Source organism: Oncorhynchus kisutch, linkage group LG3 (assembly GCF_002021735.2).
Source record: "Oncorhynchus kisutch isolate 150728-3 linkage group LG3, Okis_V2, whole genome shotgun sequence".
NCBI classification, from domain to species: domain Eukaryota; kingdom Metazoa; phylum Chordata; class Actinopteri; order Salmoniformes; family Salmonidae; genus Oncorhynchus; species Oncorhynchus kisutch.
Genome location: NC_034176.2, coordinates 40,924,257 through 40,937,756, shown reverse-complemented (window position 1 = coordinate 40,937,756; position 13,500 = coordinate 40,924,257). Strand labels below are relative to the sequence as shown.

Here is a 13,500-nt window from a genome sequence, read left to right as displayed (position 1 = left end):
ACACTTGCCAATTACAAAATGACACATAAGAACAGTCCCAAGTCATGCGTTCAGAAATGGAACAAATAAAAACTAAATTGTTAACCTACAAGTCCCAAGTCTCTAATCAGCTATAAAAGTTGAATGAGCTAAATCAGGGCCAAGCAAAGACTGTGAGCAGAACCCTTTGGGTTGACCAAGTACAAGGGAATGTTTATTTTCAAAACAAAAGGCAATACCCCACCTCCCGAGTGACACAGCGTTCTAAGGCACTGCGTCGCAGTGCCTGAGGCGTCACTACAGACCCGGGTTCGATCCCAGGCTGTGTCACAACCAGCCGTGACCGGGAGTCCCATAGGGCGGTGCACAATTGGCCCAGCGTTGTCTGGGTTAGGGGAGGGTTTGGCTGGGGGGGGGCTCTACTTGTCTCATTGCGCTCTAGCGACTCCTTGTGGCAGGCCGGGCACCTGCACGGTGACCTCAGTCGTCAGTTAAACACTGTTGCCTTCGACACATTGGTGCGGCAGGTGTTAAGAAGCGCGGTTTGGCGGGACATGTTTCGGAGGACTAATGACTCGACCTTCGCCTCTCCTGAGCCTGTTGGGACAAGATCGTAATTGGATCGCAATAGGATATCACAAAATTGGGGATATGGGGATAAACCATGTGTTTGATACCGTTCCACTGATTTCGTTCCAGTCATTACCACCAGCCTGTCCTCCCCAATTAAGGTGCCACCAACCTCCTGTGTTTGACACCTAGGCCTACTGAAACATCCCAGGCAAAACTCCACACACTCAACCAAGCCAGAAAACTTATGAAAGACATTGAACATTTTTGATCCGTCACATCCTTAAGGCTCAAACATGAAGTCAAACTTCAAAAATCTCAACCATTCTCTGCATTTACTGCCACAAATCTCAGACGATGAGAAAGTATACCTTCTCAGAACTACCACTGGTAGGACAGTTCATGGTTCTATTAAAACAGATGTTACTCCGAATTTTGACTTGCTATGCCGAGCCCTAACTTCTGGGTACTCTCAGCTCTGCATGACAAGAGAAGGAAGAGTTTAGTAGGCTTAAAGTTCAGCCTTTCATACCCATTACCAAAAATCTGCAGAAAAGTACAAATACGATGGGACGACCTAACAGAACACAAATTAGGTTAAAACCTATTGGAACCCGAGTTACACAATAACTCTACACAGCTTCCTCAAACTAAAAGACCAACAAAATGCGACAGCATCCCGGCCTCGTTCCAGCGTCCCCCTACTTCTTCAGGCCAACCCTTAAGTCCTAAATACCTGATTAGTTAGGTATTTAGTAAATAAATAATTAAACTAAATTTTGTATTGCTGATTCAACTTGTTGGCCAGGGTTCGTGAAGATAACCAAGAATTTACCACTTTCAGGTGAGACTGAAATAAGGTGTCGATTGATATTGACTGATATTGACGTAAAATATTACTAGGTCTAAGAGTTTATTCGGAAGATAACAGCTCTATAAATATTATTTCGTGGTGCCCCGACTTTCTAGTTAATTACATTTACATGATTAGCTCAATCAGGTAATATTAATTACAGAGAGAGGATTTTATAGAATAGCATGTCATATCACTTCATCCGGCATAGCCAAAGACACGACACTGGTAAAGGACTCAAATTGATTCTCAAAAGAATTCCCACCTTCAGATGAATCAATGTTTTACTATTATTGTAATTCTGGTCTTGTAGAGGTATTACTGAAATAACCCATTAGTCAGGGTTTAGAATACTATTATTGTAATTATAGTCTTGTAGAGGTATTACTAAAATAACCCATAAGTCAGGGTTTAGAATACTATTATTGTAATTATAGTCTTGTAGAGGTATTACTAAAATAACCCATAAGTCAGGGTTTAGAATACTATTATTGTAATTATAGTCTTGTAGAGGTATTACTAAAATAACCCATAAGTCAGGGTTTAGAATACTATTATTGTAATTATAGTCTTGTAGAGGTATTACTGAAATAACCCATAAGTCAGGGTTTAGAATACTATTATTGTAATTATAGTCTTGTAGAGGTATTACTGAAATAATCCATAAGTCAGGGTTTAGAATACTATTTTGTGCAATAACTGGACTGGTGCCCCGTTGATAATTCCATAGTAATATGTGTACACACTACCTTATACACACAATTGATGAAGCAATTAACATCCCATCATGCTTAGGGTCGTATATAAAAATGCTGGGCAGGCCATTATTTTGGACATTATTTTTGCTACCACGGCTATGCCCCCCCCATAGGATGACAATGCCCCCAACCACAGGGCACGAGTGGTCACTGAATGGCTTGATGAAAACCATATGCCATGGCCTTCTCAGTCCCCAGATCTCAAACCAATTGAAACTCACGGGAGATTCTGGAGCGGAGCCTTGAGACAGCGTTTTACGTCACCGTCAAAAAAACAACAATATTATGGAATTTAGGGTGAAAGAATGTTGTCGCATCCCTCCAACAGAGTCCTAGATACTTGTAGAATCTATGCCAAGGTGCATTAGAGCTGTTGTGGCCCAACGCCCTGTTAAGGCACTTTATGTTGGCGTTTCCTTTATTTTGGTAGTTACCTGTATATTCACGCTAAACACACATCACAACTGCTGCTCCCAGTCTTATTATTACTGCACAATTTAAACACTTGCCCCGCAATCCCACAAAACGCGTGTAAATGTTGGACTACAAACCGTGCCTTCGTGTATTATAATTCAATGTTTATTCTATTCTACTGAGCTATTTACTTTATGTCCGTGTTCTTATCTTTCATGACTTCGTATCGTTGTTGTATTGTGTCCGAGAAAGAAAACTGCAGGTGAGCATTTCAATGGACGGCGTATACCATCTATATCCTGTACCTACGGCTAATACAACCTTAAAACCGAACACAGGCAGGGGTAACGCTGAGACATACTGATGTACCAAGTGTCTATAGTGAGGCAGTTTTACTGACCACTCTTCACCATTCTCGAGAGGAGGAGACGGTTTGGAACTGAGGTAATGTTTTTTAATATGTCAAACACAACGTCTTTGACTGCTATCCCCTTTGTTTCATCATCTTCTAATTGACTCGTATCTCTTTCACTCTCTTGTGTAACATTACTGGTATGGTGAGAACAACATGCTGAACAACATGCTGAACAACATGCTGAACACAACATGCTGAACAACATGCTGAACAACATGCTGAACAACATGCTGAACAACATGCTGAACAACATGCTGAACAACATGCTGAACACAACATGCTGAACACAACATGCTGAACACAACATGCTGAACAACATGCTGAACAACATGCTGAACAACATGCTGAACAACATGCTGAACAACATGCTGAACAACATGCTTCGGGTCATCACACAAAATGCTCTACAATCTTCCGTGAAATTAAGAATAGCAAATAAGGACCTCCCACTGTCCCAGTCAGACAGTCATTGGTCGAGTGTTAAGGCACAATGGTTTGAGAGGTGGAGAGAAGGCGTTAGAGGGGGGGGAGAATAAACTGCCAGGGTATTTTACCTCCCCTTGGGTCCTGTATTTTTGATGACACCTCATTTCATCACGCACGGGCGCACACGCACAAACACACAAACACACACACACACACACACACACACACACACACACACACACACACACACACACACACACACACACACACACACACACACACACACACACACACACCTACCTCATGGGTTCCATCTATCTGATGTCCCCATCGGGGGGGAATTACACCAGGAAATAAGAGGTCATTTTACACCTGTTTACCTCCACACACAAACACCCCGTCTAGGTCAAGCCCCCCAAATACCACAGTGGTAATCTAGCAGCAGGGAGGTAAATGGTAAAGAGATGGGATGTGGAAGAGGGGAGGCACAGGTGGAAACTGTTTCTGCAAGATGACTGATTGCTAGTGGTGATTGCTAGTGCTTTTGTAGAGTGTGGGTGTACTGTGTACATGCATGTTTGCGGCTCGCGCGTGTTTAAGGGAAACCAACTCGTTATGGCGGATCCCATGTCTGATTCTGAATCATATTGCCGGGTGTCTGTCTCCCTTTTCCGTCTCCGTATCTCTCTGTCTTACACCGCAGCGTTACATACTGACATGCTAAACTAGGCCTGTCCAGGAGAGGAACACACCCATGGAGGTTAATCTCATTGTCAAACAGACACCCCTAACACAATCTCTCTCACACCTCTCTGAGATATGTGACATTTCATAACAGTAAACCAGATGATCAATTTGATTTGCTCTCTGGGCCCTTGGGCACTCAGCAGCAGATCGAGCCCAGTAGGTTATACAGTACATCTGATATACAGCCTGATATAGTCATACAGCCTAGGATTTATACACCTTGCAACTGGGGAAATCAAGGTGGTAAACTCTCCCCTCTTGCCTTGCGTCTCTCATTTTCTCTCCCCTAACTCTCTCTCTGTCTGTCATCTCCCAGCCGTAGGCTCGCATCAAATCAAATCAAAGTTTATTGGTCGTGTACACAGGTTTGCAGATGTTATCGCAGGTACAGTGAAATGCTTGTGTTTCCAGCGCCAACCGTGTAGCAATACCTAGCAATACACACATAATCCAAAAAGGTCATAAATATATATATGTGTGCGCACACTAAGTGGCCAGTTTATTAGGTACACCACCCCGTTCACGAAAATTAATTGCTACTACAGACAGTGAGTAACCTGGCCGTGGCTTGCTATGTAAAGCATTAGACTGGGGAAAAAAGAGTGACCTCAGCGAGCATAGTATGAGCATCGGTGCCAGGCACGCCGGATCCAGTAACGACCAACCTCCTGGGCTTCTCACGCACGGCAGTGTTTAGGGTTGTGTAAACTCACTATATATACACACAGAGTATACCAGACATTAAGAACACCTTCCTAATATTGCCAACAGCCTCAATTCGTCGGGGGGGGCATGGACTCTACAAGGTGTCGAAAACTTTCACAGGGATGCTGGCCCATTCTTGACACACACGGGAAACTTAAGCGTGAAAACCCCGGCAGCGTTGCAGTTCTTAACACAAACCGGTGCGCCTGGCACCCCCCCCCCGTTCAAAAGGCACTTACATCTTTAGTCATGCCCATTCACCCTCTGAATGGCACACACACACGACCCATGTCTCAACAATCCTTCTTTCACCTGTCTCCTCCCCTTCATCTACACTGATCGAAGTGGATTTAACAGGTGACATCAATAAGGGATCATAGCTCGGTCTACGTCGTGGAAAGAACAGGTGTTCCTAATGTTTTGTACACTACATAGTCATTGAACACCGGTCACTTAAATAATGTTCACATTCTGTTTGACCCGCTTCATACGTACAGGCTGTATTCTAGCCATGGCTCATCCTATATAACGACTGACGCACACACCTTTTCAATGCATAGAACTGTCCACACATAGTGGCGTATAAACGTAGGTACTATAGTGTGGAAAGCTGAGCTGTAGTCGATGAACAGCATTCTTCCGTAGGTACTTCTCTAGTCCAGGTGGGATAGGGCGGTGTGCAGTGCAGCGGCAATTGCGTCGTCCGTAGATCTGTTTGGGCGGTATGTGATTTGTAGTGGGGTCTAGGGTGCCGGTGGAGGAGATATGGTCCTTAAATACTGTACCCTCTCGAAGCACTTCATGATGACAGAAGTGGGTCGCTTTCTTGAGTACGGGAACAATGGTGGACATCTTGAAGCATGTGGGGACAATATGTCCGTAAACACTCCAGCCAGCTGGTCTGCGCATGTTCTGACGACGCGGCTTGGGATGCCGTCTGGGCCCGGCAGCCTTGCGAGGGTTAACACGCTTAAATGACTAGCTTACGTCGGCTACGTGAATAAGTATGTAAGCATATAGGCTCCTCCCCGCCGTAGGCTCTCTCGCCCTCCCCAGACTCTCCCTCCCAGTCTCGCCCTCCCCAGTCTCTCGCTCCCCAGTCTCGCCCTCCCCAGTCTCGCCCTCCCCAGTCTCGCCCTCCCCAGTCTCGCCCTTACACCGCAGCATTACATTCTGACATGCTAAACTAGGCCTGTCCAGGAGAGGAACACACCCATGGATGTAATCTCATTGTCAAACAGACATCCCTAACACAATCTCTCCCACACCTCCCTGAGATATGTGACATTTCATAACAGTAAACCAGATTATCAATTTGATTTGCTCTCTGGGCCCTTGGGCACTCAGCAGCAGATCGAGCCCAGTAGGTTATACAGTACATCTGATACACAGCCTGATATACAGTCATATAGCCTAGGATTTATACACCTTGCAACTGGGGAAATCAAGGTGGTAAACTCTCCCCTCTTGCCTTGTGTCTCTCATTTTCTCTCCCCTAACTCGCTCTGTCATCTCCCAGCCGTAGGCCCTAATAATTCTGTACACACCCCTCGCCCCCCAGCTCCACCAACACCAGTTAATGTCATTATAGGGCATAGGGCTGGTGTGTGTGTGTGTGTGTAAGGGGTGAAGAACGGTAACGTCTCGCGGCCCCCTCAGAGTAATCTGGCACACGTCATGTTTTTTTATTTATTTTTTATTGGTGGAGTATACTAGAGTCCCATAACCCTCCAAGTCCAACCATTCCAGCAGATTCATAGATGTATAACCTGGTACGGAGCTGAGAAACCGAGGAGGCTGCAGCCGTTGTCTCTCGGCTGCATAGTAAATACAGTAGTGTGTTAACACTCCAAAAGCAGCCTGCTATACCTCAAGGCAGGTAGGCTGCTGCCAGGGACATAAAGCAGATATAAATCAATATATTAAAAAAAGAAAGATAAATAAAACAAGAGAGGGTTTACTCAAGCCACCAAAGTCATGCCTCTAAAGGGTTGGTTTTTCCCTCTCTCTCTCGCTCTACAGTAACTCCCACTTCCTCCCAAAAGGAAAATCCTATTTCACCTTTTCCCTCCTCTGGGATGTGATCCATGAATCCAGCCAGCGGGTTATTTGAGTCTGTCAATCATTCCAGAGAATTGGAAGCGCCAATGAGGAAAAAGCTGCCAGAACCTTCTCTCCCCCCTTCTCTCTCCTTCCCCCATCTCTCTCTCTGTCTCTCCTACCCCCCTGTCTCTCTCTCCTACCCACTCTCTCGCTCTCCTTCCCCCGTCTCTCTCTCCTGCCCACTCTCTCTCTCCTTCCCCCTCTCTCTCTCCTACCCCCTCTCTCTCTCCTTCCCCCTCTCTCTCTCCTTCCCCCTCTCTCTCTCTCCTTCCCCCCTCTCTCTCTCCTTCCCCCTCTCTCTCTCTCCTTCCCCCTCTCTCTCTCTCTCCTTCCCCCTCTCTCTCTCTCCTACCCCCTCTCTCTCTTTCCCCTCTCTCTCTCTCTCCTTCCCCCCCCTCTCTCTCTCTCCTTCCCCCTCCTTTCTCTCTCTCCTTCCCCCCCCTCTCTCTCTCCTTCCCCCCTCTCTCTCTCTCCTTCCCCCTCTCTTTCTCTCCCCTTCCCCCTCGCTCTCCCACCCACCCCTGAGGGTGAGCAACGTTTGTAGTTCCATCACAGAAAATGTCAAACATGCCATGGAACAAAATCTATGTGCATGTGCGTGCACGCCTGGTCTAGAACTGGGAAAGAGCCAACTGGCTTGACTCAGTCCCACAACGCATCAAGCATGTGTCATAACACAGAAATCCCATCCCATGTCAGAGTTGAATTTCCAAGTCTATTTTTCCACCTCCTCTACTCTCCTCCAGCCTCTGAGACTTCTATAGAAACTAGCGTAATAAATATCAATACCTGTAGCGCAAGAGAAGTAACATACGGTCCTTATGTGGATGCTAGCAAGCAGGCTAGCTAGTGCTAAGTATCAACAGCCAATCCAGTAGGGGCTGGAAGCTATAGTGAGCTTCAGATCTGTCAATTGCGCCGTGATATCGCTGACAATTTGCATCAAGTTCAGCTTTCCCCGTTTCTTTGGTCCCGCCCTGTTAACGCTCCCTCGCCCAACGCTCACACTGCCCGATGGTCCCCCCCCCCCCCACTTGACTTCTCTCCATTGAAAATGAATGGGTTCTGGTGTTTCATCGCCCCCTAACATGTTCAGCGGGTGCGTACTGCTAGAGGAAGCAATATCCAGCGATTGACAAATAGCCCCCTACACAGTAACACATCAGTGTAACACAGAAACTGTCATCAACACAGAACCAGAGTCCAAGAGATGAAAAGCTCACGACAGCAATTTCACACACCATCACATTCATAATATAGGAGCAAAGACGATATGCTGCCTTCACTACAGGAAAATAGCTATGATTCCAGGAACACACACACGCACAAGCCCTAAACTCACAGAACATTAGTTTGAAATGTGTGTGTGTGTGTGTGTGTGTGTGTGTGTACCTGTCGTTGATGCTCCAGTTGAGACAGAGGTTGAGGGAGCTGAGGTTCCTACACTTCCGGACCACCTCCATCACGGTCTCGTTGTTGAGCTCGGAGATGTGCCGCAGGTCCAGGCTGCTCAGGTTACGCAGCTAGGTGAGAGGACAGAGATAGAGGTTCAGTAGAGACACACACACGCGTTCTGCCTAAATATACATAGCACTTCAATCAATCACCTGACCAAACCTGTGTGTACATATGACCTCAACCAATCAGCCCAACTACCTCGTACCCCAGGACACTTGTACTGTGTATAGCCTCGTTGTTATTTTGTGGCAGTATTTCATTTTGATCTATTTCTTTCCTCCTGAACTGCATTCACGGTAAAAGTCTGCACTTACGTGACAAACAACATTTGATTTGCACAGCGAGTCCTTCAGCACAACAAAAGTTACGAGAGGATTACCAACTCAACAAGAAATAATAACACAGGTATATTTTCTCTGATACACACACGGCAAGGGGATAAGCCTACACACACACACACACACACACCAGGAAGGCAGATAATAAGTATTATTAAAACATATACCATTTCTAAAATGCACAACGGGGAAGCAGGGTGTAAAATGTCACAGTCATGGCTACACACAAAACAAGCTTCCAGTAGGTATTACGATTAGTATCGTTGCATGCTCTGTGGGCTTCTCGTCAAGACAGACTGGAGGAGGAAGGAGAAGGGCAGGGCAACCTGGAGAATCCCTGGATCTGCTTCTCACTTGACACACGCGGAAATAGAAAGGGTGTCTGGTTTTTATTTGTCAGAGGCCGTGCAGTCTGAAAAACATCCGATATGACCATGTGACCTGGTAAATCCATGATGCAATTAACCGTAGAGTCCACAGTGGCTTTACACACACGGGGTCGGCAGCACCGGGAGGAACCGTTGTCGCAGTCATAATTAGAATGCATAGAGCTTAGTGTTGGGTCACATGGACAGCTACAGAGGTGGACAAAAGTGTTCTACTTAGCGAGCGAACCAAGCCCCCACCTCTTCCACTGTACATAGAACCCCCCCTAACGCCCCACACCCCTACAACGGATTACAAAGCAGCACAGCTCTGGGGTCCGTACACCCTCCTCCCCCCACATCTTATTTTTCCTGGTCTTTCACACAATTTTCTGCCCCAACAGGTAGTTTACTAGGCAGTCCCTTTGCCTGCTGTCTACGCTATACCTAGGCCCTCCAACATATAGCTTCACAGTCAACCCCTACCCTAGGCCTGTACACCACCCACACAGGACAGAAAACAACCCTACCAGCCTGGAAGATGAGAAATAGATGCTTCACTGTCTCCTCCTCCCTACAGAACAGACACCTCCTCCCCACTGATGGATCAAGGTGTGACACTTATCTGTTTGTAGCGATAGTCCCGTGAATAATCCTCCACTATAGATCAGTAGAGAGAAAGAGAGAGGCAGAGACAGAGGGAGAGACAGAGGGAGAGAGAGAGGGAGAGAGAGAGGGAGAGACAGAGGGAGAGAGAGAGAGAGACAAAGGCAGAGACAGAGGCGAGACAGAGACAAAGACGAAGGCAGAGAGAGACAAAGGCAGAGGGAGAGGCGAGACAAGGGGCAGAGACAAAGGCAGAGGCGATACAAGGGGCAGAGACAAAGGCAGAGGGAGAGGCGAGACAAGGGACAAAGGCAGAGGGAGAGGCGAGACAAGGGGCAGAGACAAAGGCAGAGGGAGAGGCGAGACAACGGGCAGAGACAAAGGCAGAGGGAGAGGCGAGACAAGGGGCAGAGACAAAGGCAGAGGGAGAGGCGAGACAACGGGCAGAGACAAAGGCAGAGGGAGAGGCGAGACAAGGGGCAGAGACAAAGGCAGAGGCGAGACAAGGGGCAGAGACAAAGGCAGAGGGAGAGGCGAGACAAGGGACAAAGGCAGAGGGAGAGGCGAGACAAGGGGCAGAGACAAAGGCAGAGGCGAGACAAGGGGCAGAGACAAAGGCAGAGGGAGAGGCGAGACAACGGGCAGAGACAAAGGCAGAGGGAGAGGCGAGACAAGGGGCAGAGACAGAGGGAGAGACAAAGGCAGAGACAGAGGCGAGACAGAGACAAAGGCAGAGGCGAGAGAGGGAGATAGAGACCCGGCAATATGATTCAGGATCAGACATGGGATCAGCCCCAACGAGTAGGTTCCCCCTAAACACGCATACCGAAATATATATAATATCTTTCATTATGTATATGGTGTCCCAACAGCACATCATTTGAAGCATTCCACATGTAAAAATTAAACTCAATACAAAATAATATTTTAGAAACATTATCAAGGCTCACCTGATAAATACATATCCTAAAGAGTTCCCCAGTGATCGACTTTGGATTGAAGGGTTAAATTATTCATAGAATGCTGGTGTGTGTGTGGGGGGGGGGGGGTTGATATGGCTGTGTTGTTGGCAAAACAAAGAAAATGCAGAAATGCATGTAAGACAAACCTCTCACTCACGGTCTCGGTCTAACACCCTCTCTCTTGTGATGCTCACCTGCACGCTCTCACAGACACACACATCATGTTGTATGGCTATTTAATCTGGGGCCAACACTAAAGCACAACTTCAAAAGTGGAATTCGGTCTTCAAATATGCTTATCTTTGCCAAAATAGAATTTGTTGGCCAGCCAGTGGAAACCCAGCCATTGATGTGAATTATCCAACGAGAAACCAGGGCAACAAACCCTCAGTTCTGATTGGCCGATGTGCAGCTGGGTTGTATGCGAGTGAATTAGCATAGGTCTGCATAAATGAGGAGAGAAGCACAGTCACGGCTGAGACTCAAACTTTGTTAAACTCAACAAAAAAACACGACAGGGAAAATTCTACATTTTGGAATGCGGATCAAAAAATATCCCTAAATCCCTCAAATAAAGAAATAAAATCTATGTCAAGAAAATAAAGGTCAAATGAGTGAAATCCATCACGTTGAAAGGAGTGACAGTATTTGTTGTCTCACTGTTGATAGATTATAATGAATAGAGTTTTCGGGCTTTATGCATCAGGATAATGAATCACTTATAAGATCAGAGTTGATACTAATTCATTACACTGATCACAGAGAGCGAGAGTGTGTGTGTGTGTGTGTGTTCTGGCATGCTTTCCCTCATTGGCGCTGCTTTTTACCATAGCAGTTTCACTCCTGTGAGTTGGCAGGAAGGGTTGTCTGATTATTCACAGTGTTAATAAAAACACATAGAAACACAGCTGCTCTGGGCTCAGCCTACACACACGCCAGATTTTCCTCACTTTTGTATTAATCACATTGGGCAACCGAAGGTCCAGTGAACTATTGCCATGGAGAAAAAAAATTAGCTTTTTGGGTTTATGATTTTAATAATGGAAAAATTCTGTATTTTCTGTCCCAGTGTGTGAGATGATGAGCGGAGCTCGAGGTTAACACCGCATGGAAGTCTGTTCACTAATCAATACATTTACACTAAGAAAAAAAGAGGGAATAAATAAATGCTAGCAGGTAGCCTAGTAGTTAGGCCAGTAACCGAAAGGGGGCTGGTTTGAATACAAGAGCCGACAAGGTGAAAAACCTGTTGCTGTGCCCTTAAGCAAGGCACTTTAACCCCAATTTACTCCAGGTACCGTACTATTATGGCTGAACCTGCAAAACACCACATTTCACTGCACCCATCTGATGTATGTGACAAAAATAAACATATATATATATATATATATATATATATATATATACACACACAGTACCAGTCAAAAGTTTGGACACACCTATTCATTCAAATGTTTTTCTTTATTTTTACTATTTTCTACATTGTAGAATTGTTAAACAAATATTTCAAATAGCCACCCTTTGCCTTGATGACAGATTTCCACACTCTTCGCATTCTCTCAACCAGCTTCACTTGGAATGATTTTCCAACCGTCTTGAAGGAGTTCCCACATATGCTGAGCACTTGTTGGCTGCTTTTCCTTCACTCTGCGGTTCAACTCATCCCAAACTATCTCAATTGGGTTGAGGTCAGTTGATTGTGGAGGCCAGGTCATCTGATGTAGCACTCCATCACTCTCCTTCTTGGTCAAATATCCCTTACATATTGTAGCCTGGAGGTGTGTTGGGTCATTGTCCTGTTGAAAAACAAATGACAGTCCCACTAAGCGCAAACCAGATTGAATGGTGTATCGCTGCAGAATGCTGTGGTAGCCATGCTGGTTAAGTGTGCCTTGAATTCTAAATAAATCCCCAAGTGTCACCAGCAAAGCACCCCCACACCTCCTCCTCCATGCTTCACGGTGGGAACCACATGCGGTGATCATCCGTTCACCTACTCTGCGTCTCACAAAGACACGGCGGTTGGAACCAAAAATCTCAAATTTGGACTCATCAGACCAAACAACAGATTTCCCCCGGTTTAATGTCCATTGCTCGTGTTTCTTGGCCCAAACAAGTCTCTTCTTCTCATTGGTTTCACGCAGTCTCCTCTGAACAGTTGATGTTGAGATGTGTCTGTTACTTGAACTCTATTAAGCATTAATTTGGGCTGCAATTTCTGAGACTGGTAACTCTAATGAACTTATGCTATGCAGCAGAGGTAACTCTGGGTCTTCCTTTCCTGTGGCGGTCCTCATGAGAGCCAGTTTCAAAGTAGCGCTTGATGGTTTTTGCGACTGCACTTGAAGAAACTTTCAAAGTTCTTGACATTATCCGGATTGAACGACCTTCATGTCTTAAAGTAATAATGGACTTTCGTTTCGCTTTACTTATTTGAGCTGTTCTTGCCATAATATGGACTTCGTCTTTTACCAAATAGGGCTATCTTCTGTATACCACCCCTACCTTGTCACAACACAACTGATAGGCTCAAACATATGAAGGAGGAAATTATTTCCACAAATTAACTTTTAACAAGGCACACCTGTTAATGTAAATGCATTCCAGGTGACTACCTCATGAAGCTGGTTGAGAGAATGCAAAGAGTGTGTAAAGCTGTCATCAAGGAAAAGGGTGGCTAATTTGAAGAATCTGAAATATTAAATATATTTTGATTTTGTCCAAACACTTTTTGGATTTCTGCATGATTCCATGTGTCATTTAATTAGTATTTATTTAACCTTATTTTAACTTGACAAGTA

The 13,500-nt window shown here is 45.6% G+C and overlaps 1 protein-coding gene across 2 annotated transcripts in view; it reads right to left on the bottom strand.

Moving 5' to 3' along the window:
* fbxl17 (F-box and leucine-rich repeat protein 17) overlaps window positions 1-13,500 on the bottom strand; it is a 324,960-nt gene that overhangs the window by 180,682 nt on the left and 130,778 nt on the right. For both annotated transcript variants that reach the window (XM_020475182.2, XM_020475189.2), the window contains one exon: window positions 8,363-8,493. In XM_020475182.2, the coding sequence (XP_020330771.1) occupies window positions 8,363-8,493 (131 nt within the window). The remainder of the gene's footprint in view (window positions 1-8,362; window positions 8,494-13,500) is intronic.